The following is a 26,136-nucleotide window of genomic DNA, read 5'->3' as shown; positions in this document are numbered from 1 at the left end:
TTTGTTCCCAGGTAATATGTGAAGAAAGGTGGTACCGTAACTCCATCCTGCCGACTTCTAGGAACTCTACTTAACAACGTGGCATCGCTGTTTTTCTCACTTTCAGAGTAATTTCCTAAGATGCTGCTTCTGGTCAAACGTTTCACCAAGTATTAAACCTCTGCCTTACCAAAGCACAGAGGACAATAACAGATGATACAGTGGCCAAGCACCTCAAAACTTAAGGTGTGAATTTGTTCATGCAATGATTTAATACAAAGTATCTTCAGGAAAATGACTTATATTGATTTCTCCAGTGCTGCTCCTCCAGCTGCACTGTAAGATAGTAAGAGCAGATACAGTTTACTGAACACCCACTATGTGCCAGGCATTGTGCTTAAAGCTTTTCATCCATTGTCTCATTTAATTCTCACAACTCTATAAGGCAGGTACTATTATCAATAAATTTAAGAGCTGAGGACAATTTGGGGTGTTAGAGAGGTTAGGGAACCTGCCCAAGATCATGAAGCAAGTAGGGAGAGCCAGAGTCCATTTTTGAAAAAGGTCATCTTCTCCCATGCATTTGCTATGCCACAATAGTTGTATGTTTACATACACTCCTGTTTTGTAGATCTTCCATTCTTTTGCACTGCAGTAAGGCAGGGTGGGGAAAAAGTTCTTATAAAATGAAAACAAAATCTAGGGAGCTTCAAGATAGCTTTCACCTTTGTCAAAGACTGGCCACTTCAACCATACATCACCTTATTTTGAAATCTTTGAGCTTTTCTGCATTCAGCTTGGCTGTTAAGAAATCTGGAAGTTTTCGGCCCAACTGGTGAAAGCTATACAACAAACATTCCACATAACTGAACTGCAGCTTGGGTTCTTCATTACCAGCGTTCTCCCCGTTTTCCGCTTCTTCTGGAGGGAGAGGCATATACTCCTAAGAGATGAAAATAGAGAGATGTATGCAATCTGCTCTAGACACTCTAATTATAAGCATATACTCACGTAATTATAAGGCACGCTCTGAAGACATGAAGCATTAAAAACTGCCAAGATCAGAAATTTAAGTAAGATATCCCTTTTACATATTGGATCAATAACCCAGCCTGTCAACATTCCATATTAACCTATAGTATAGCTGCTACTACTACTACCACTACTAATGACAGTGAAAGTGACTAATATTTATTAGGTACTAGGCAGATGAACAAACTGAAGTTCTGAGAGCTTAGGTAAGTTTCCCAAAGTTAATAAGCTGAAGAGGCAGGATTCAACCTGGGTTTGACATCAAAAGCTGATGTTCTTAAAACAGTATGGAGGTTCCTTAAAAAACTAAAAATAGAGTTACCATATGATCCAACAATCCCACTCCTGGGCATATATCCAGAGAAAAATCTAATTCAAAAAGATACATGCACCCCAATGTTCACAGCAGCACTATTTACAATAGCCAAGATATGGAAGCAACCTTAATGTCCATCAACAGATGAATGGGTAAAGATGTGGTGTATATATATATATGTACACACACACACATACACACAAACACAATGGCTGAAACACAGTGGCTGAATACGACTCAGCCACAAAAATGGATGCAATAATGCCATTTGCAGCAACATGGATGGACCCAGAGATAATCATACCACATGAAGTATGTCAGAAAGAAAAACAAATATGTCACTTATATGTGGAATCTAAAATATGATACAAATGAACTAGTTACAAAACAGAAACAGACTCACAGGCATAGAAAATAAACTTATGGTTACCAAAGGGGAAAGGAGGGGGAGGGATAAAAAGGAGTTTGGGATTAGCTGATACAAACTACTATATATAAAATTAAGATAAACAGCAAGATCCTACCATATAGCACAGGGAACTATATTCAATATCTTATAATAAACCATAATGGAAAAGAATATGAAAAAGAATATATATAACTGGATCACTCTGCTGTACACCAGAAACTAATACAACATTGTAAATCAACTATACTTAAAACAAAAAAAAGTTGATGCTCCTAGGAAAAATACTCCTAAAAGTTATATGGAACCAGAAAAGACCCCAAATAGCCAAAGAAATCCTGAGAAAGAACAAAGCAACAGGCATCACACTTCCTGATTTCAAGCTAGGCTATAAAGTTACAGTCATCAAAACAGTATAGTACTGGCATAAAAAAAGAGAAACAGACCAATGGAACAGAATCAAGAGCCCAGAAATACACCCAAGCATAGATGGTCAACTAATATTTGACAAGGGAGCCAAGAATATTCAATGGAGAAAAGACAGTCTCTTCAGTAGATGGTGCTGGGAAACTAGTTATGTACATGTAGAAGAATGAAACTGGACCCATATCTTACACCACTCACAAAAATTAACTTGAAATGGATTAAAGACTTAAGTGTAAGACCTGAAACCATGACATTCCTAGAAGAAAACATAGGAATAAAGCTCCTTGATGTGGGTCATGGTAATGATTTTTTGGATATGACACCTAAATCACAAGCCACAAAATAAAAAAAAAAACAAATGGGACTACATCAAACTAAAAAGCTTCTATATAGCAAAGTGAAAAGATAACCTGTGAAATAGAAAAATATATTTGCAAACTATGTATCTGACAAAGGGTTAATATCCAAAATATATAAATACACATACAGCCCAACAGCAAAAAACCAAATAATCCAATCAAAAAATGGACAAAAGAACTTTAACAGACATTTCTCCAAAGAAGATATACGAAAGGCCAACAAGCACATGAAAAGATGCTCAACATCACTGGTCATTAGGGAAATGCAAATTAAAACCACAATGAGATATTGGCTCATACCTGTTAGCATGGCCATCATCAAAAAGACAAGAGATAGGGGCAGTTTTGGAAGTTTTAGCCAAGGCAATCAGAGAAGGAAAAGAAATAAAAGGGATCCAAATCAGAAAAGAAAAAGTAAAACTTTCACTGTCTGCAGATGACATGATACTGTACATAGAGAATCCTAAAGATGCTACCAGAAAACTACTAGATCTAATCAATGAATTTCATAAAGTAGCAGGATACAAAATTAATGCACAGAAATCTCTTGCATTCCAAACACTAAAAACAAAAAATCTGAAAAAGAAATTAAGGAAACATTCCCATTTACCACTGCAACAAAAAGAATAAAATACCTAGGAATGAATCTACCTAAGGAGACAAAAGACCTGTATGCAGAAAACTATAAGACACTGATGAAAGAAATCAAAGATGATACAAAAAGATGGAGAGATATACCATGTTCTTGGATTGGAAGAATCAACATTGTAAAAATGACTCTACTACCCAAAGCAATCTACAGGTTCAATGCAATCCCTATCGAACTACCAATGGCACTGTTCACAGAACTAGAACAAAAAATTTTACAATTTGTATGGAAATGCAAAAGACACTGAATAGCCAAAGCAATCTTGAGAAAGAAAAATGGAGCTGGAGGAATCAGGCTCCCTGACTTCAGACTAAACTACAAAGCGACAGTATGGTACTGGTACAAAAACAGAAATATAGATCAATAGAACAGTACAGAAAGCCCAGAGATAAACCCAAACACATATGGTCCCCTTATCTTTGACAAAGGAGGCAAAAATATACAACAGAGAAAAGACAGCCTCTTCAATAAGTGGTGCTGGGAAAACTGGACAGCTACGTGGAAAACAATGAAATCAGAACACTTCCTAATACTATACACAAAAATAAACTCAAAATGGATTAAAGACCTAAATGTAAGGCCAGATACTATAAAACTTAGAGGAAAACACAGGCAGAACAGTCTATGACATAAATCACAGCAAGATCCTTTTTGACCCACCTCCTAGAGTAATGGAAATAAAAACGAAAATAAACAAATGGGACCTAATGAAACTTAAAAGCTTTTGCACAGCAAAGGAAAACATAAGCAAGATGAAGACACCCCTCAGAATGGAAGAAAATATTTGCAAACAAATCAAATGACAAAGGATTAATCTCCAAAATATACAAGCAGCTCATGCAGCTCAACATCAAAAAAACAAACAACCCATCCAAAAACGGGCAGAAGACCTAAACAGACATTTCTCCAAAGATATACAGATTGCCAACAAACACATGAAAGAATGCTCAACATCACTAATCATTAGAGAAATGCAAATCAAAACCACAATGAGGTATCACCTCACATCTGTCAGAATGGCCATCATCAAAAAAATCTACAAATAATAAATGCTGGAGAGGGTGTGGAGAAAAGGGAACTCTCTTGCACTGCTGGTGGGAATGTAAATTGATACAGCCACTATGGAGAACATTATGGAGGTTCCTTTAAAAACTAAAAATAGAACTATCATACCACCCAGCAATCCCACTACTGGGCATATACCCTGAGAAAACCATAATTCAAAAAGAGTCATGTATCACAATGTTCACTGCAGCACTATTTACAACAGCCAGGACATGGAAGCAACCTAAGTGTCCATCAACAGATGAATGGATAAAGGTGTAGCACATATATACAATGGAATATTACTCAGCCATAAAAATAAACGAAATTGAGTTACTTGTAGTGAGGTGGATGGACCTAGATAGAGTCTGTCATACAAAGTGAAGTTAGCCAGAAAGAGAAAAACAAATATCACATACTAACACATATATGTGGAATCCAGAAAAATGGTACAGATGAACCTATTTGTAGGGCAGGAATAGAGATGAAGAGGTAGAGAACGGACATGTGGACATGGTGGCTAAGGGAAGGGTGGGATGAATTGGGAGATTAGGTTTGACATAAATAACACTACCATGTGTAAAAGAGATAGCTAGTGGGAACCTGCTGTATAGCACAGGGAGCTCAGCTCAGTGCTCTGTGATGACTTAAACAGGTAGGATGGGGGGCGTTGGCAAGAAGGTCCAAGAGCAAGGGGTTTTATGTATACATATAGCTTATTCACTTCATTGTACAGTGGAAACGAACACAACATTGTAAAGCAATTATACTCCAATTAAAAACTAAAAAAGATGGCTTATTTTCTCCACAATTATAATTAATAACTTTATTTCCAGGTTGCTAAAGCCATTTGGCCTTGAGCAGCAACCTTGATGGTGATCTGGTGCAAACATTTAAAATATTTTGATAAAGGAATAGCAGAAAGACTTACTATATAAATCCTGTATTATATTTTGTCTAAAGCATCAACAACAGAAGAAATGCCTAAGATTAAAACAGATTTTATTTTTAAAGTAGACAACGTGTGGTCTGAGCAGCTAACAACACTACAATTATTATCTAAATCATTTCAAAATCTGGTTCTCTATAATCTAGAAATTAATACTACACTATTAGACTTTGGGGCTTTATACTGACTATGCCATAAGCAAAGAAAAAAGTTCTTACCAATAACTTATCAAACAGTTTCCTTAAATTTGTTTCTAGCTTTTCCATGTCACCACAAAATGAACTCATTTCAGCCAACAGTTTCAATACCTAAAACACACAATTCACTGTTATTAGCATTCTTTTTGAATGAGCAAGGGTTATAAAATAATAATTATTCTACATAACTATTTAATACTGCTTATTTTTCAGTTAGGCTTTTACAGAATCATAACATTTGAACTGGAAAAAAAATTTAGAGATGCAGCCCTAGTCTACTGTTGAGGAAACTGAAGGTCAGAGAGATTATGTGACTTGGCAAAGTCACAACGTATGTGAGTGGCAGGGCAGACTCTAAAACCCAGATCTCATGACTCTCAATATATCTGTGAGAACTGGTAAGGAAAAGAATATACACTTTCTGCTACAGGTTAACAATGTATAAGAAAGAGACAATGAGCAAGAACTCTTAACAGCAAAGAATTATTTACTAACAGTTAGGATGGGCCTCCTTTGCTATCAGACTTAGTCTCTGGATACTAACTCAAAGTATCAGTAATTGCCACTATTCTTTAGGTTCATCTCTGCTTTACTCAATTCCAGTCTGATAAGCCAAACCCAGGACATGTGAAGGAAATCACAGTGTAAGTGCACAGTGAGACTCTTCTCTATCCTAAAGACCCATGAAGGAAATGGCACATACATTTCCATATTTCAATTCAATAATCATTACTAGGTGCTTTTCGGAATTCTACATCAGATTCTGAGGATTCAGAAGGAATAAGGTTAAATTGGGGAGAAAAATGTGAGTATTTTATATGCTGCAAAAAAAATGTATATGTACATCACAGTTGAGATATAAAGGGGATAGAGAGTAGTCAATTCTATTGGAGAACGGATAAAGGACGTTTTGTGTTAATCAGTTAAATCTGGCTCTATCAGTCATAGAGATAGGAACTGTCATAACTGAACAACGTATTTAAAAGTATTAAGGCTACAAAGGCAGAGACTTAGACTATAATGAAAACTATAGGCGGTGCTTTCCTACTGTAGCAAACTCTCAATGAATCCATAAAGCATTCCTATGTAATTAATCCTGGGAGAGGTTACTAGCTAGCCACCACCAGGCCTTAAATCTCTTAGAAATCAGATCAAAGTTAGTGGTTTACATTTATGTTGAAATACGGGAATGACTGTTCAGTGCTAAAAGCAGAAATTTTCTCTTACCTCCAACTGTATATCGAGACCCTCCACTGGGGTAGTCAAGGAACTGAGGTTAGGGAGAACTTGCTCACAGAAATAAGTCACAAACCTTGTGGAATGAACATTTTTCTGTAAAAATCCAAAGAACACTGAATTGTCAAAAAATATATATAGATATACATATATTATATTCTCCCAAACAGTAGAATGTCAATAGACAAATGCTCAGTACCAAAGCATCAAGTACTGTGGCTAAAATACAACAGAGTGCATACCCCAAAGCACCCCAGGAGTAACCTCAATAGACAATATATACTTTGTTGCAAAGTAATCTGGAGCATTGGGACTTTTATACATCTTTCAACTCTTATTTGATTCTCAGGTCAAATTTCGGGGGAAACTTTAGTGTTGAATTTTAGACTGTACATTCTCCCTTTAGAAGGACAGCTCCTTTATTTATTTATTTAAAAAACATTTATTTATCTATTTGGCTGTGCCGGGTCTTAGTTGCGGCAGATGGGCTCCTTAGTTGCAGCTCACAGGCTCCTTGGTTGTGGTATGCACGTAGGATCTAGTTCCCTGACCAGGGATCGAACCCAGGCCCCCTGCGTTGGGACTGCTGAGTCTTAACGACTGTACCACCAGGGAAGTACCAGGACAGCTCCTTTACATTGTGTTTTTCAAACTGTGCTATGCACATCTCAGAAGATTCATGGCCAGAGGAAGCACAAAGCCAGAGATAAAGAGCAAATACACCTACAACAACAATCTAAAAAATTTAAGGAAAAAAAAAGTTAAATTACTAAACTAAGTGTTTTAAAAACTCAGTGAAACTATAAAGTATGATGCAAAATCTCAAGACTTTTAAAAAGTCCCTAAGCAAGACTATATAGAAATTTCTTGCTGCTTTGGGCTCTTCACCTAGGCCTCCATAAAATAAATAATAGCTCCATTGGGTTAATACTTTTATACAAAGGTTTGAGAAGAATGCTCAAGTGTGTATCTATAGAATTTTAAGCTAATAGAGTAATCAAAATACCACGTATACAAAACAAAGAGCTCACAGAGAAGAGGGGTACCGCCTGCCGAGTGCACTGTAAAAGCCTGTCCACACAGTCAGGATCCGAGGGGTTGAAGGTTTGTTCCAGATCAGCCTGTTCAGCCACCAACTCTACCAGTTGTTGCCTTCCACTCACTGTCTGTAAGCTTTTTAACCCAGATAGTATCTTCATAAACAGGACAAATTCCTCACCAGTCACATCTTCTAGGACCTGGAAAGAGACGATTCAGAACAGTTATTAGTATCTTTATCATTTGAATGGGAAAGAAACATCAATACTGAAACAGCACAGCAAATCTGTTTTGCAAAGTTAGTTTGCTGCTAATGTTCCTGAAATACTGAAGAGAGGACAACTTCAAGCTTCAGTCAAGTTAGCTTCAGAATAAGCCATGTATTTTCAATGGTGCGCTACACTGTTTCCAATGGAACAAAATTTGGTTCTTGGAAAATTTTACTCTTCTTTTACGTATAAAGCACAGATATACATACAGTACATAAACAGATATACAGTATATCTGTGGTATTAAAGTTTCATGGGATAGTGGCTAAGGGAAAAAATATCTAAAAAGGCTCTTCAGGGGGTGATAGCCAAAAAAAAGATGGAGAAAATGTGGCAATAAACTGTTAAATCAGACTCAGTTTCCTATATTTAAAAGCAGCCTCATTCACATTAATATGGTAATTGTATACAAAACAGGAGACCATGCAAATTTTAAGTGCTCCATATCAGTAGGTCTAAGCCTTTCTGTTCACTGACCAAAGGAGCAAGCAATCATGACGTATCCCACCAGATAACTAGCTGGGGCATAGGTGAAATATGCTGCTCCTTTCTCTCTCACTAAAGAAATCTTATCAATAAGCAAGTGAGTGGTGCTATTAGAGAAAATTTTGAAGTTTCCTCAACACATAAAAATAAATTATTCCCAAACGTTGGCACTGTATGAATGAAAAGTTAATTGTGACGCACCTTTCAAATCTTAGCAACTGTAACTATGCCAGCGCTGGGAGACAAATAAGCATGGTCTCTAGAGCTTATAGTGTCATGGGATAGGATGAAACAACAGGTCATTTCAAGGTGACTTCAGTTTCATTCTGAAATGATCCAGAATACTATGGGAGAATATCCTAAAATCAGGGAGGAAGGGCGGGAATTAGGTAAAAATTCCTGAAGGAAATGATTCCTTCCTGATGAATACATAAATTTTAAGGATAACACCACAAAGGATTTAAATGTGATCAAACCCTTTAAATTAACACATTGATTCATCATTACAAGTGACCAAAGTGCAAAGCACAACATAAGAAAATCTTGAAGTTCTACGGTGGTTCTTATGGGATATATCACCTTATACACAAGCTACATACAGCACTGATGAATACGGCTAATTTCAAGTATGTTCTTGTGCATTAGAGAAGTTCAGTAAAAGATAACCGAAGCTTACCTTCTTGGATTCAGTTAGTATAAGTTCCTCTACTTCCTTTGTTAAGACTTCATCTGGTAAAGTCTTAAGTTTTGTAGAAAGGAATTTAATTGCTCTTTCTCTAACAATGTCCTCTCCTTGAAGAATTTGGCTGAACAAGCCACCTAAAGTCCCTGCAAAACAAAACAGTTGCATGTAGCAAGTCAATTCTATATAGGAATGAAATTTTTCAAGTTAATTTGAATTACAGTATTTCTTTTCAAGTGAATCAATAAACTTCCTGAATATCACTGATACTGGTTAAACTGTCTGAAATTTCTAAAGCCCCAACCATAAGAGTGACCATATGCTTTGTTCACGGATTCAGAATCAGCTTGAGCATGACTTTCCTTTTCTATCACTATTAATAATAAATAAACTCAGGTATTTTGGAAGAATTTCTTTAAAGTGGCAAAGGGAGTTTTTCCAACAGACTTCTAAGGGAAAAGTTTGATCTGTTTCTGCAATTATTTCTGCTGGTTTTTCGAGTCACAAACATCTTGAGCTAAGCTTTTTTTGGAGAGTACTTAGAATTTTTATGAAACAGACGTCTGGGTGAATCCCAGACTTTATCCTTAATGAGTACTGCCAAACTCCCCAATTCTTTAGGACATCAAACACAATTCAGAACAAGAAGTGGCCTTACCTTTGGCATCCATCTTAAATATACTTAATAGGGCATTGTTCACTAAGTTAAATTCTGCAGAGTCATCTGGATAGAAAAAAAGTGGTACAAATGTATAAAATAAATGAAAAATACCATCTGCTTCATTTTCAAACTTAAGACTCAACACAGTTTCTCACAGATTACATTGAGAGGAGACATATAACTAAGCATTTCTCTCAAGTACCAAGAAAATACATCTTTCTTGTAAGGGTAGAGAACCTGATCTAGTGTACCTGTAAAGCTCTTATGTTAAGATGGTACAATTGAGAAACTACAGGAAATTGGGGGGCGGGGGGATGGTGGTGAATAAAAATTCCCCAAAGAATCCAGTCATTATACCTTTATAAACAGAATTCAAAACAAAACCAGAAATTAGATAATCACAAGTCAGTAAGCTTCAAACTACTGAATAAAAAAGAGAATTTAAATTTCTATCAGAGGTAGCACCTTCAGAAAAAAAAAAAAAAGCTAAGAAAAACAGAGTCATTATTTCAGAGAGAATTTATATTTAGATAAAAGGGTATTAATAAAATTCCTTACCTGTCTGCAAAAGTTGGGTTAGTATATCTGCCACTCGGGGAAGATTTTCTCCAGTGGCAAATTGAGGCAGCTCTTTAATTGCTTGCCGTCGAATCTGAACATAATTTCAAACAAAAAATTAACCAAATACTATCATAAATAAAAACAACCTCAACCTTTAAAGAAAACAAAAACCACAGACAAACCATATGAGATTTTTAGCAGTTTTAGAAATAATTTACTCCAATTTAATATTCAAAGCTTCACAGAATACTAAAACAAAATGTGGTGGAAAGGGACATTAAATACAATTATCTGGAGTAGGCAGATTTGAGATTATAAACAACAGTTTATATGCTGATTATACACAACTGTTGGGTTTTTACTACCTGTGGGTACATAATACTGTATCCCTCAAGAATGGCTACAGTGTCAATGTCATATCTAATAACTATTTACTTTAGAATTTTCAGTATTGACTACTTAATACATTTGTGAATACATTCTGTGAACTTCATTCCAAATATGCGATCGTGGCTTATCTAGTTTAACATAAAAGTGCAAGGGAGTTAAATCTAACAAATTATGCATGAAATCATGATTCAATGATTTCATTTGAAAAGCCAGTGGCTAATAGTTGAAAATTCTTAGGAACCTGTATCAGCAGCCAGAAATGCTAATGGTTAATTCTGTTCCAAGCAAAAACTATTTCTTTTTAGTCTAGTAATCACATACAATTTTTTCACAGGTCAATTATTTTTCTGCTATGCAAAATATTTAGGGGTGTTAAAACTATATTTTATGCTGCAATACTATTATTATTTTAAATATCCAAGCAAGCATAAATTGACTACAAACTAACACTAGTCTGATTTCATATGCACAATGCGTAATAATCTAAGGAAAAGATGTGAGCCACAACCATTTTCAACAGTGGATAACAAATAAGCAAAACAAAGTATTATGTGATTCTACAGATTTTTCACAGTTGAAAGAACTAATATATTTTCTTACATGTAGGTTTAAGCCTTGGTATGTTGTCACACCAGGCCACACTGCAGTATTTTATTGTTCACTGATATGATTGGTACTTCAGTTATATTAGGTACACGCAGAAAATATCTGAAAATGGCAAAAGCAACATCTGAAAACTTGTTGAAAAGTGTCAAACATAAACTTACTGATACGTCTTCATCCTCACAGAGGTCTAACTGTGCATTGATAGCAGAATCAGCCAATTCTGGAAAATGCTTAAAGAATTTTGGAATAAACTGAGCTGCTAATCTTTTTTCCTTGGTACCACCTTTGACACCATCCAATATCACTTGATAAGCATCTTTATGCTGAAAGAAAGAATGAAGTAGAAAAGAAACACAATTTTGAAGGATGGGAAGCTAACCAAACTTCTTTGAGTCTCCTTTAAATTAGTTAAATTTTACATAGGCTAAGAAATGGGCTTATTTTTGGAGTTTTACTGCTTAAATTTGACAGCTACCTTCCTCCTATCTGCTCCCTGTCCCCCATGTTATTACCTGTGAGTTGGGAAAGGAGAAGAATGACTCTAATATTAAGTAGAAAAAGCAAGTAAGTTTGTTATGTACCAACACTTCTTTATTCTATTGATTACTGACCCTAGCCTTGTGATTGTATCATGCTTTAAAAATTTGTAATGAATATAATAGAATTCTCAAAGAAATGTGTTACATTTACTTAAATATATTTATCTGTTTCCAATTACCACCTTGCAGAAGGTAGAGAGAATACACTCTTCAAATTAAGCAATATGAGGAAGGTTAGGAAGCTTTATTTTGCCTCACATTTTAGGATATAAAAATGGTAATTCATTCTATATGGCCAACCAATTTCGATGAAGATAGATGCTAATATCACATATTTAACTTTTCATTAAAATAATACATTCAAAGCTCATTTGTTTCCTTTAAAAAGAAATTTCAGAAGTGCTCTCCCTCAGATACTCATAATGTGAAGAATCAACAAGTTCCCAATTCCCCCTACACACTTGCCTCCAAACCAGTCCTTCTATTAAATGGATCAAGCTGGCAAACAAAGTAATAAATATCACAGCTACACAATACTTTTAATTCCTGGAAAACCTTAAACATAATACAAATACCAAATATGTATTTACTCTGTATAAAGAAATTCTCTAAATGCTTTAGATAAGTGAGCTTGCTTTATGCCATCAAGAGCGGAAAACTAAAGAACAGAAAATGGATTAGAGAATTACCACAAATTTAGTTTTGTGATAATTCTTCTCATGGACAATATACTGTGTTAAGTGAAAAAAATATATAGCATGATGAAAAGTTATTTAGGTTCAGTGGGATCTCAATTAAGGACATTATTATTATTATCATTATTTTTGGCCACCCTACATGGCATGCAAGATCTTAGTTCCCCGACCAGGGATCGAACCCGTGCCCCCTGCAGTGGAAGCTCAAAGCCTTGACCACTGGACCATCAGGGAAGTCCCAAGGACATTATTTTAAAAAAATAATCGGAAATAAAGTGCTCCATGTATCAAAAGGCTATGATCACAATTAGATCTTCTAAAGGTACACATTTTAATATAATCTGCATAATTACTAGATTACTTTAAAAGTTCATATATTGCCAAACTATCTAAAAAAACAAATTCTAAAAATTATTTCTAATAAACAAATTCCATCAAACTGATTAATGACAACTCCTTCTACTATCTTAAACATTAATACCACCCCCTAAATAACAGAAATTTCTGTGAATAAGGTTAGCTTCCTCATGAAATGCAGACACAAAATCAGTCTTCAGGAGTTACTACTTCAAAAGTGTATTATACACTTTTGGGCTTCCCTGGTGGCGCATTGGTTAAGAATCCACCTGCCAATGCAGGGGACATGGGTTCAAGCCCTGGGCCGGGAAGATCCCACATGCCTCGGAGCAAATAAGCCTGTGCGCCACAACTACTTAGTCTGCGCTCTAGGGCCCACAAGCCACAACTACTGAAGCCCGTGCGCGTAGAGCCCATGCTCTGCAACAAGAGAAGCCACGGCAATGAGAAGCCCACGCACCACAACGAAGAGTAGCCCCCATCTGCCGCAACTAGAGAAAGCCCACACGCAGCAATGAAGACCCAACGCAGCCAAAAATAAATAAGTTTATATTTTAAAAAGTGTATTATACACTTTTTAGTGCAAAGGTTCAAAAAAATCATGGCGGATTTCTCTACCAATGTACACTCCTGTGGCTTGCTTCATAGCTTCTAGTAGACTTCATAAAATTGAAGTATTGAGCAGTCTGACATCCTTAGTTTTTGCAGAGTATCACAATCCAATTTTCTTTAACTCAAACTTCAGACTTTACTTATAAACCCCTTTGAATTGTCTAAAATTCACTGTCTAAAATTAAATGAAGGATCCCTGCTTAAAACAACCATCCCCCTACCAAGGGAAAAAAATGTGGAATAGAATAAAAAGGGATTATTAGTAACACTTACTGAAAGCCTACATGGAACTGTGGAATGCCTTCTGTACATGCCTCACAACAATCCTGAATTAGGTGTTACTATGCTTGTTTTTCAGATGAGAAAACCAAGTCTTAGAGAAGTGAAATAATTTGTCCAGAACCAAATATAGTTAGTTAAGTAGCAGATCCAGGACCTGAACGTGGTTCTGATAGCCTTTTAAGTCAAGATCTGTGCCTAATACCAAGCTTCTTTAATTGGAATCTTTCAAATTAGTGTCCTGAGATCTTAATTAACAAAGGAGGAGAGAAAGAAAAGCTTGCCAGATGGAGGATTGTCAAAGGTAAAATTTGAGTCCTAAATACAGTCTCCACACAGGCATATAAATTGAAATGTAGTATATTAAACAGCAAGACCTTTGGAAAGTTAAGACATTTTAACATAGTCATAATAGAAATCAAAGTTTTTATCATTAATAGGCATCAGTTCTATCAAATAATTTCACAGACATTACAATAGACTTCAACTAATTATCCTTTATGAAATGCAAAATAAAATTATATTCTTCCTTGCCAGCTTTTTGAATTATGTCCTTTAACTGTAGTACAGGGACAGGACTCTTTAACAGAAATCTCCTTAAAGTAATTACTACTTCTGCTTTTCAAAGTAGGAAACAAGATATAAGTGATATTTGCAGTGATCATAGTGATTTAGTAACAAGTAGGAATGTAACCATAATAAAATGTTTCAAATACTACGCAGCACTGTGTATCTTTGCTTTTCCAACAGTTGTATTTATATTTTAGCTGGATAAATTAATGATCCTAATAAGAAGCTTTTTTTGTTGTTTTTCTTTTTTTGCGGTACGCGGGCCTCTCACTGTTGTGGCCTCTCCCATTGCGGAGCACAGGCTCCGGACGCACAGGCTCAGCGGCCATGGCTCACGGGCCCAGGCGCTCTGCACCACATGGGATCTTCCCAGACCGGGGCACGAGCCCATATCGCCTGCATCAGCAGGCAGACTCTCAACCACTGTGCCACCAGGGAAGCCCAAGAAGCTTTAATTGTAAATGCTTTTAATGGATTTCTAAAGCTGTGTATTTATGTGTGATTTTAATTTCTAATTAAAGGAGAAAACTCTAGAGCAATCTCTAAGATATTTTCAAGTAAAAAAGTCAGTTACAATTTGATCCACATTCAGCAGACACATTCTAAAAGAAAAACCTTGCAATTATGATTGTCAAATCACAACTGATATGCATAAGTGGTCACTGACGTGCTGGGTAAGCGACATTTGGGTCCAGGATGCAGCCTTCATGAAATAAAGCAGAAGAAGAGAGGATGAGAAGAAAGAGAAGACAGGATGTAGTTTCAACAAATTTCTCAAGTATGACATAAAAAGAAAATGGATAAGCTAAGCTATACTACTTCCTTCCTCAGACTCAATTAATAAACTTAGTTTGAATTTAATGTAAGTCTTAAACTGTTAACACTTCTACATTATTTTTGAGTGATTATGAACTTGGTTGGTCTGTGATTTTAGCTTAAGCATACCAAAAAAAAGTACCAAAAGAATGCTATTTCATGAAATATAAGTCAGTAAAGCTTACACTCTTCCACACTTAGGAGCCAATATACTCCTGTATAAGAGAACACAAGAGGAAGGAGGAGCTTCAAGATGGCAGAAGAGTAAGACGTGGAGATCACCTTCCTCCCCATAAATACATCAGAAATACATCTACATGTGGAACAACTCCTACAGAACACCTACTGAATGCTGGCAGAAGACCTCAGACCTCCAAAAGGCAAGAAACTCCCCATGTACCTGGGTAGCGCAAAAGGAAAAAGGAAAAACAGACCCAAAAGAATAGGGACGGGACCTGCACCAGTGGGAGGGAGCTGTGACGGAGGAAAGGTTTCCACACACTAGGAGCCCCTTCGCGGTCAGAGACTGCGGGTGGCGGAGTGGGGGAGCTTCAGAGCCGCGGAGGAGAGCGCAGCCACAGGGGTGTGGAGGGCAAAGCAGAGAGATTCCCGCACAGAGGATCAGTGCCGACCAGTACTCACCAGCCCAAGAGGCTTGTCTGCTCACCCACCGGGGTGGGCGCGGCTGCGAGCTGAGGCTCGGGCTTCGGTCGGATGCAGGGAGAGGACTGGGGCTGGCGGCGTGATCACAGCCTGAAGGGGGCTAATGCACCACGGCTAGCTGGGAGGCAGTCCGGGGAAAAGTCTGGACCTTCCGAAGAGGCAAGAGACTTTTTCTTGCCTCTTTGTTTCCTGGTGCATGAGGTGAGGGGATTAAGAGCACAGCTGAATGGAGCTCCAGAGATGGGCGCGCGAGCCACGGCTAACAGCGTGGACCCCAGAGACGGGCATGAGACGCTAAGGCTGCTGCTCCTGCCACCAAGAAGCCTGTGTGTGAGCACAGGTCACTATCCACACCCCCCTTCCGGGAGCCTGTGCAGCCCGCCACTGCCAGGGGTCCCGTGATCCAGGGACAACTTCGCTGGGAGAACACATGGCGAACCTAAGGCTGATGCAACACACTGGCCTCTGCCGCCGCAGGCTCACCCTGAACTCCGTACCCCTCCCTCCCCCCCGGCCTGAGTGACCCAGAGCCCCCGAATCAGCTGCTTCTTTAACCCCGTCCTGTCTGAGTGAAGAACAGACGCCCTCCGGCGACCTACATGCAGAGGCGGGGCAAATTCAAAGCTGAGCCCCAGGAGCTGTGAAAACAAAGAAGAGAAAGAGAAATGTCTCCCAGCAGCCTCAGGAGCAGCGGATTAAATTTCCACAGTCAACTTGATGTACCCTGCATCTGTGGAGTACCTGAATAGACAACGAATCATCCCAAATTGAGGAAGTGGACTTTGGGAGCAACAATATATATATTTTTTTCCCTTTTTCTTTTTTTGTGACTGTGTATGTGTATGCTTCTGTGTGTGATTTTGTCTGTATAGCTTTGCTTTTACCATTTATCCTAGGGTTCTGTCTGTCCATTTTTTGTGCTTTTTTTTAGTATACTTTTTAGTGCTTATCATTGCTGAATTTGTTTTTTGGCTTGGTTGCTCTCTTCTTTCTTTCTTTTTTTTTAATTACTTAAAAAATCTTTTTTAATAATTATTTTAATAACTTTATTTTATTTTATCTTATCTTCTTTCTTTCTTTCTTTTTTCTCCCTTTTATTCTGAGCCGTGTGGATGACAGGCTCTTGGTGTTCCAGCCAGGTGTTAGGGCTGTGCCTCTGAGGTGGGACAGCCAAGTTTAGGACATTGGTCCACAAGAGACCCCCAGCTCCACGTAATATCAAACAGCGAAAATCTCCCAGAGATCTCCATCTCAATGCCAAGACCCAGCTCCACTCAACGACCAGAAAGCTCCAGTGCTGGACACGCTATGCCAAACAACTAGCAAGACAGGAACACAACCTCATCCATTAGCAGAGAGGCTGCCTAAAATAATAAGGCCACAGACAACCCAAAACACACACCAGACGTGGACCTGCCCACCAGAAAGACAAGATCCAGCCTCATGCACCAGAACACAGGCACGAATCCCCTCCACCAGAAAGCACACACAACCCACTGAACCAACCTTAGCCACTGGGGGCAGACACCAAAAACAACGGGAACTATGAACCTGCAGTCTGTGCAAAGGAGACCCCCAAACACAGAAAGTTAAGCAAAATGAGAAGAGAGAGAAACACACAGCAGATGAAGGAGCAAGGAAAAAACCCACCAGAACAAACAAATGAAGAGGAAATAGACAGTATGCCTGAAAAAGGATTCAGAATAATGACAGTAAAGGTGATCCAAAATCTTGGAAATAGAATGGGGAAAATACAAGAAATGTTTAACAGGGAACTAGAAGAACTAAAGAGCAAACAAACAGTGATGAACAACACAATAAATGAAATTAAAAATGCTCTAGAAGGGATCAATAGCAGAATAACTGAGGCAGAAGAACGGATAAGTGACCTGGAAGATAAAATAGTGGAAATAACTACTGCAGAGCAGAATAAAGAAAAAAAAAAAATGAAAAGAATTGAGGACAGTCTCAGAGAACTCTGGGAGAACATTAAACACACCAACATTCGAATTATAGGGGTCCCAGAAGAAGAAGAGCAAAGAAACTGAGAAAATATTTGAAGAGATTATAGTTGAAAACTTCCCTAATATAGGAAAGGAAATAGTTAATCAAGTCCAGGAAGCACAGAGAGTCCTATACAGGATAAATCCAAGGAGAAACACGCCAAGACACATACTAATCAAACCATCAAAAATTAAATACAAAGAAAGCATATTAAAAGCAGCAAGAGAAAAACAACAAATAACATACAAGGGAACCCCATAAGGTTAACAGCTGATCTTTCAGCATAAACTCTCCAAGCCAGAAGGAAGTGGCAGGACATATTTAAAGTGATGAAGGGGAAAAACCTACAACCAAGATTACTCTACCCAGCAAGGATCTCATTCAGATTTGACGGAGAAATTAAAACTTCTACAGACAACCAAAAGCTAAGAGAATTCGGCACCACCAAACCAGCTCTACAACAAATGCTAAAGGAATTTCTCTAGGCAAGAAACACAAGAGAAGGAAAAGACTTACAATAACAAACCCAAAACAATTAAGAATATGGTAATAGGCACATACATATTGATAATTACCTTAAATGTAAATGGATTAAATGCTCCAACCAAAAGATACAGACTGCCTGAAAGGATACAAAAACAAGACCTGTCTATATGCTGACTACAAGAGACCCACTTCAGACCTAGGGACACACACAGGCTGAAAGTCAGGGGATGGAAAAAGATATTCCATGCAAATGGAAATCAAAAGAAAGCTGGAGAAGCAATTCTCATATCAGACAAAAAAGACTTTAAAACAAAGACTATTACAAGAGACAAAGAAGGACACTATATAATGATCAAAGGATCAATCCAAGAAGAAGATATAACAGTTGTAAATATTTATGCACCCAACACAGGAGCACCTCAATACATAAGGCAAATACTAACAGCCATAAAAGGGGAAATCGACAGTAACACAACAATAGTAGGGGACTTTTACACCCCACTTTCAACAATGGACAGACCCAAAATGAAAATAAATAAGGAAACACAAGCTTCAAATGATACATTAAACAAGATGGACTTAATTGATATTTATAGGACATTCTATCCAAAAGGAACAGAATACACTTTCTTCTCAAGGGCTCATGGAACATTCTCCGGGATAGATCATATCTTGGGTCACAAATCAAGCCTTGGTAAATTTAAGAAAATTGAAATTGTATGAAGTATCTTTTCCGACCACAACACTATGAGACTAGATACAAATTACAGGAAAAAATCTGTAAAAAAATACAAACAAATGGAGGCTAAACAATACACTAGTTAATAACCAAGAGACCATTGAAGAAATCAAAGAGGAAATAAAAAATACCTAGAAACAAATGACAATGAAAACACGATGACCCAAAACCCATGGGATGCAGCAAAATCAGTTCTAGAAGGGAAGTTTAGAGCAATACAATCCTACCTCAAGAAACAACAAACATCTCAAATAAAGAACTTAACCTTACACCTAAAGCAAGTAAAGAAAGAACAAAAAAGCCCCAAAGTTACCAGAAGAAAAGAAATCATAAAGATCAGATCAGAAATAAATGAAAAAGAAATGAAGGAAACGACAGCAAACATCAATAAAACTAAAAGCTGGTTCTTTGAGAAGATAAACAAAATTGATAAACCGTTAGCCAGACTCATCAAGAAAAAAAGGGAGAAGACTCAAGTCAACAGAATTACAAATGAAAAAGGAGAAGTAACAACTGACACTGCAGAAATACAAAGGATCATGAGAGATTACTACAAGCAACTATATGCCAACAAAATGGACAACCTGGATGAAATGGACAAATTCTTAGAAATGCACAACCTTCCGAGACTGAACCAGGAAGAAATAGAAAATATGAACAGACCAATCACAAGCACTAAAATTGCAACTGTGATTAAAAATCTTACAACAAACAAAAGCCCAGGACCAGATGGCTTCACAGGCAAATTCTATCAAACATTTAGAGAAGAGCTAACACCTATCCTTCTCAAACACTTCCAAAATATAGCAGAGGGAGGAACACTCCCAAACTCACTCTACGAGGCCACTGTCACCCTGATACCAAAACCAGACAAAGGTGACATGAAGAAAGCAAACTACAGACCAATATCACGGATGAACATAGATGCAAAAATGATCAACAAAATACTGGCAAACAGAATCCAACAGCACATTACAAGGTTCATACACCATGATCAAGTGGGGTTTATCCCAGGAATGCAAGGATTCTTCAATATATGCAAATCAATCAATGTGATACAGCATATTAACAAACTGAAGAATAAAAACCATATGATCAACTCAATAGATGCAGAGAAAGCTTTCAACAAAATTCAACACCCATTTATGATAAAAACCCTCAAGAAAGTAGGCATAGAGGGAACTTACCTCAACATAATAAAGGCCATATATGACAAACCCACAGCCAACATCGTCCTCAATGGTGAAAAACTGAAACCATCTCCACTAAGATCAGGAACAAGACAAGGTTGCCCACTCTCACCACTATTATTCAACATAGTTTTGGAAGTTTTAGCCACAGAAGTCAGAGAAGAAAAAGAAATAAAAAGAATCCAAATCAGAAAAGAAGAAGTAAAGCTGTCACTGTTTGCAGATGACATGATACTATACATTAGAGAATCCTAAAGATGCTACCAGAAAACTACTAGATCTAATCAATGAATTTGGTAAAGTTGCAGAATACAAAATTAATGCACAGAAATCTCTTTCATTCCTATACACTAATGATGAAAAAATCTGAAAGTGATATTAAGAAAACACTCCCATTTACCACTGCAACAAAAAGAATAAAATATCTAGAATAAACCTACTTAAGGAGACAAAAGACCTGTATGCAAAAAAAAAAAAATTATAAGATACTGATGAAAGAAATTAAAGATGATACAAATAGATGGAGAGATATACCATGTTCTTGGATTGGAAGAATCAACATTGTGAAAATGACTCTACTACCCAAAGCAATCTACAGATTCAATGCAATCCGTATCAAACTACCACTGGCATTTTTCACAGAACTAGAACAAAAAAATCTCAGAATTTGTATGGAAACACAAAGACCCCGAGTAGCCAAATCAATCTTGAGAAAGAAAAACGTAGCTGGAGGAATCATGCTCCCAGACTTCAGACTATACTACAAAGCTACAGTAATCAAGACAGTATGGTACTGGCACAAAAACAGATATACAGATCAACGGAACAGGATAGAAAGCCCAGAGATAAACCCACACACATATGCTCGCCTTATCTTTGATAAAGGAGGCAAGAATATCCAGTGGAGAAAAGACAGCCTCTTCAATAAGTGGTGCTGGGAAAACTGGACAGCTACGTGTAAAAATATGAAATTAGAACACTTCCTAACACCATACTCAAAAATAAACTCAAAATGGATTAAAGACCGAAATGTAAGGCCAGACACTATCAAACTCTTAGAGGAGGGCTTCCCTGGTGGCGCAGTGGTTGAGAATCTGCCTGCCAATGCAGGGGACACGGGTTCGAGCCCTGGTCTGGGAAGATCCCACATGCCGCGGGGCAACTAGCCCCGTGAGCCACAATTACTGAGCCTGCACGTCTGGAGCCTGTGCTCCGCAACAAGAGAGGCTGCGATAGTGAGAGGCCTGCGCACCGCGATGAAGAGTGGCCCCCACTTGCCGCAGCTAGAGAAAGCCCTCACACAGAAACGAAGAGCCAACACAGCCATAAATAAATAAATAAATAAATAAAATTAAAAAAAAAAAACTCTTAGAGGAAAACATACGCAGAACACTCTATGACATAAATCGCAGCAAGATCTTCTTTGACCCACCTCCTAGAGAAATGGAAATAAAAACAAAAATAAACAAATGGGACCTAATGAAACTTAAAAGCTTTTGCACAGCAAAGGAAAACATAAACAAGACGAAAAGACAACCCTCAGAATGGGAGAAAATATTTGCAAAGGAAGCAACTGACAAAGGATTAATCTCCAAAATTTACAAGCAGGTCATGCAGCTCAACATTAAAAAAACAAACAACCCAATCCAAAAATGGGCAGAAGACCTAAATAGACATTTCTCCAAAGAAGATATACAGATTGCCAACGAACACATGAAAGAATGCTCAACATCACTAATCATTAGAGAAATGCAAATCAAAACTACAAAGAGATATCATGTCACACCAGTCAGAATGGCCATCATCAAAAAATCTACGAACAATAAATTCTGGAGAGGGTGTGGAGAAAAGGGAACACTCTTGCACTGTTGGTGGGAATGTAAATTGATACAGCCACTATGGAGAACAGTATGGAGGTTCCTTAAAAAACTACAAACAGAACTACCATACGACCCAGCAATCCCACTACTGGGCATATACCCTGAGAAAATTGATACAGCCACTATGGAGAACAGTATGGAGGTTCCTTAAAAAACTACAAATAGAACTACCATATGACCCAGCAATCCTACTACTGGGCACATACCCTGAGAAAACCATAATTCAAAAAGCGTCATGTACCAAAATGTTCATTGCAGCTCTATTTACAATAGCCAGCACATGGAAACAACCTAAGTGTCCATCATCGGATGAATGGATGAAGAAGATGTGGCACATATATACAATGGAATATTGCTCAGCCATAAAAAGAAATGAAATTGAGTTATTTGTAGTGAGGTGGATGGACCTAGAGTCTGTCATACAGAGTGAAGTAAGTCAGAAAGAGAAAAACAAATACCGTATGCTAACACAGATATATGGGATCTAAAAAGAAAGAAAAAGGTCATGAAGAACTTAGGGGCAAGACGTGAATAAAGACACAGACGTAGTAGAGAATGGACTTGAGGACACAGGGAGAGGGAAGGGTAAGCTGGGACAAAGTGAGAGAGTGGTAGTGTATATATGGACATATATACATTACCAAACGTAAAATAGATAGCTAGTGGGAAGCAGTCGCTTAGCACAGGGAGATCAGCTCGGTGCTTTGTAACTGCCTGGAGGGGTGGGATAGGGAGGGTGGGAGGGAGGGAGACGCAAGAGGAAAGAGATATGGGAACATATGTATAACTGATTCACTCTGTTATAAAGCAGACACTAACACACCATTTTAAAGCAATTATACTCCAATAAAAATGTAAAAAAAATGTTCTTCAATAGGCTATATAAAAAAGCAAGCAGATATTCCTAATTAAAAAAATAAAATAAAATAAAAGGAGTACTGACAGTAGCAGAGAGGGCACTCCCTTCAGTGGTGGCTCTGTGAGCAGCATCTGCGGTACTCATCTCTTTTAAAATGGGTGAAAATCAAAATAAAGTTAGAAGTAAGTTCTAGACTAAGAAACTCAAATATAGTTTCAGAAGTGTCCAGATAGGTACCCGCCAGGAAATTTAAAGTCTTGACTGTAAATCTTACAAGGTGACATGAAAATCTGGGTGTGCTACACTATGAATGTAAATATTTTTTTCTCTCCTTAAAAAAACGTGAATCGTGTCCCTTCCGTTAAGTTGGCTCTTGCTTTTGTTAATTAAATTCACATGCAGTATCTTGAAGCTCAGTACACCTTTTTGGGTGAGCAGTTTTAGGAATTTTCTCTAAAAGGAAAGAAGTATTACACAATAGAGCAGAATTAGTTGGCATTACGGTTTGGTCTAGCTTCAGTTCTCCCAGAATTCACTGTTTGAGGCTGAGCAAATCACAACCTTTCATCACCCAAAGATTTTTTTTCCTTATTTAGTTGCTTGACAATTGTCATTACAGTGTCATGAAGGTACTGATCTCCCATCACCTAAGGGAACCGTGCTAAAATTTTACTGCCCAGCACAGTCTGGTACATGGTAGGCACTCAAGAAAATATACTGAATAAATGAAATTGTGGGTCCTCATGAAAGTCTGCATAAAAGGGTCCCTCCTGTTTTTCACAAAATTCTGTCTCCTAAGCACTCTTCCTAAATTAAAAGCAGATTTTTGCCTTGAGAAACACTATTGACCTCTTGAGAGAGAACTCTGAATCTAAACTGGTATTTATAATTAAAGACAATATAAGAGGGAAATGAGAGCAACTGTCCATAGAATATAAAAACTCCCGTTTGGCTTCTATTTACTGTAACATACTGTAAGTAGGTGGCTGTCAACCTTTATCCTACTCCAGCAAACAATGAGGGTGGGGTTATGGGACAGCACTCTGCATACAGTTTCAAAGTTTCCCTAGAAGATTCCTGAATCACCTCTTTGGGAGAGCACCATATACAAACTGACTTGAGAATCACTGTTGTACCTTTTATTCCATCCCCTCTGCTGATGTGCAACAAAGTCAATTTTAGGGAGAACAATTGGCTACAGTCTCCCCCAACTCAGTCATAGTGAATGAATCTGTCTTCACTACTAGTTCTCTATAGGAACAAGGACAACAAACTCAAACTGAGTGACCATAAGTTTTTCCCACCTTGCCTTAATCGGCAGAAAATGTCTCCTTCACAGCCAACTTAACACACACACCCTACATACATCTACAACAGACTGACTGTCAGTATATATTTCTCATTGATGATGTCAAAATTTCCTACTGAAATGAAAACGTGCAGGGAAGGAAAACCAACTGATACCTGAAAATGGTATATTCACAATTCTAGATTAAGCTAAAATAAGGTGCCAACATCAAAAATTTTTTTTGTTCGGCTCAGAAAGGTTCTACCTGAATGTCTGGAAAAGGGGATGGGAGAGGTAAAGCCACAGCTTTGCTCATGTTATCAGACTCTAGGATCTGCCACTCACTACTCCAAGAGATGGGTAAGCAGAAGAATCACATGACGTTCTAGGCACTGAAAAGATACAGCATGGGATTTCCAACAACAATGGTCAAGATTACCGCGGGGAGAGCCTGGTTCTTTTCCCAAGAAAACACACAACCACTTGTCAACTCCTCAACTTCAAAGGACTCCAGTACTTGAAAACTCACAAAGAAGCAATGGCTCGTACAGCCAATTCAACACTTGCCAGACAACTCTATTTAAAACTACACTCTCCCCCAACCCCCGCTACGGCCCTGTTATATTTTCGTCACGACACTCTTCATTGGGGGAAGGGGGGGAAGCATCTCTCTTTCTTATTTATCACTAGTCTCCCTCACTAAAGGTGCTTTCTGGGACCGCATGTGTTTTTCTGTCTCGTACCTCCAGCGCCCGGCGCAGAGCCTGGTCCATGACAGGCGCTCAAAAAATGTACTGAATAATGAAATCATAAGCCCTCGTTAAAGTCTGGACGAAAAGGCCTTTCTGTATTTCACAAACTTCTGTCTCCCAAATTCTCTTCGTAAATTAATTGCAGACTTTTGCCTCGAGAAAGACATTTTTGACCTCTCGAGGACTCTCAATCTAATCTTCCAAGGGACTGAGCGCCACCGAAAAGGAGAAAAACTTCAGTGGAATCTGGAGGACAAGGCTTGGAAAGAGACTGAACGGGGCGGGGACGGGGGGGCTGAAGAGGCTGAGTTGGGAAACGCCACGGTGAGAAAAGGCTAATCAAGGAAGGCAGAAGAGCCTGGAACCCGGGGACCGCGCTCTCCCTGGTGAAGCCCGAGTCTGCACTCCCGGCGAGGGGCCCACCCCGACGGAACAGCCGGGGCGGCTGGGAGCCCGCGGGAGGGCGAAGCAGTAGCCCCCGCCGGCCCGGGGAGCGCTTTCGAAAGGCCGCAGAGCGCCGGGCCCCGCAGGCCGCTAGGGAACTCACTTGGCCCACTTGCTCCGTGGCATCGGCTAAGATGCCATAGTTGCGGTAAAGCTCCTCTACGGTCGGCATGGTGAACGACAAGCCCAGGGCCTGCTACTGCTGTCTTCGTCGTCGCTGGTGCCTCCGCCGCCTCTGAAGTTCTCCTAGCCTGCGACCCGCACTATTACTGCTCCAGCTGCCGCCAGTGCCGCCGCCAGTCACCGCGCACGGGACAGCTCCTCCCCCAACGTCCACGTAAAGACGTGCGCGTCGGGAGCGGCCTTCATTGACTGCTAATGCGCCACCTGCTATTTTATTGCCCTCTAGCGGTGGGAGGTGCAAAAAGCGGCAAGGACGATTGAACTAGCTCATGCCTTTTTTTTTTTTTTGGAAGGACTGTGCCTGGCTAGGAGATCTTGGTGCGGGTTGGAGGAAAATACAAAGCTAATTGCGTTTCTGCCCTTAAAAGACCTCACATTGGCCAGAAAAGTGATTTTATGGGGAGAAAAACAGAATGAGGAGTGAGAGTGCAAGCTGTATGGGAAATCATAAACTCTATTTACAACTGACTCAAGGAAGGTAACACAAATCTGTG

The 26,136-nt window shown here is 38.5% G+C and overlaps 1 protein-coding gene across 2 annotated transcripts in view; it reads right to left on the bottom strand.

The window, feature by feature from the left end:
- The window catches only part of API5 (apoptosis inhibitor 5), a 36,996-nt gene extending 11,192 nt beyond the window's left edge, over positions 1-25,804 (bottom strand). Inside the window, exons 1-9 of one of the 2 annotated variants that reach the window (XM_029207125.1) lie at positions 25,563-25,804; positions 11,448-11,609; positions 10,288-10,381; positions 9,727-9,792; positions 9,063-9,214; positions 7,625-7,831; positions 6,585-6,689; positions 5,379-5,468; positions 741-922 (exon numbers count right to left, since the gene is read on the bottom strand). In XM_029207125.1, the coding sequence (XP_029062958.1) occupies positions 741-922; positions 5,379-5,468; positions 6,585-6,689; positions 7,625-7,831; positions 9,063-9,214; positions 9,727-9,792; positions 10,288-10,381; positions 11,448-11,609; positions 25,563-25,631 (1,127 nt within the window). In that variant the 5' untranslated portion in view covers positions 25,632-25,804. The remainder of the gene's footprint in view (positions 1-740; positions 923-5,378; positions 5,469-6,584; positions 6,690-7,624; positions 7,832-9,062; positions 9,215-9,726; positions 9,793-10,287; positions 10,382-11,447; positions 11,610-25,562) is intronic. The other variant, XM_029207124.1, reaches the window with a different exon arrangement.
- Between the last annotated feature and the right edge of the window lie 332 nt (positions 25,805-26,136).

Source organism: Monodon monoceros, unplaced genomic scaffold (assembly GCF_005190385.1).
Source record: "Monodon monoceros isolate NGI ecotype Baffin Bay Population unplaced genomic scaffold, NGI_Narwhal_1 Super_Scaffold_7, whole genome shotgun sequence".
Lineage (NCBI taxonomy): Eukaryota > Metazoa > Chordata > Mammalia > Artiodactyla > Monodontidae > Monodon > Monodon monoceros.
Note: the sequence above shows the minus strand (reverse complement) of the source record. Positions and strands in the feature narration are given on the sequence as shown.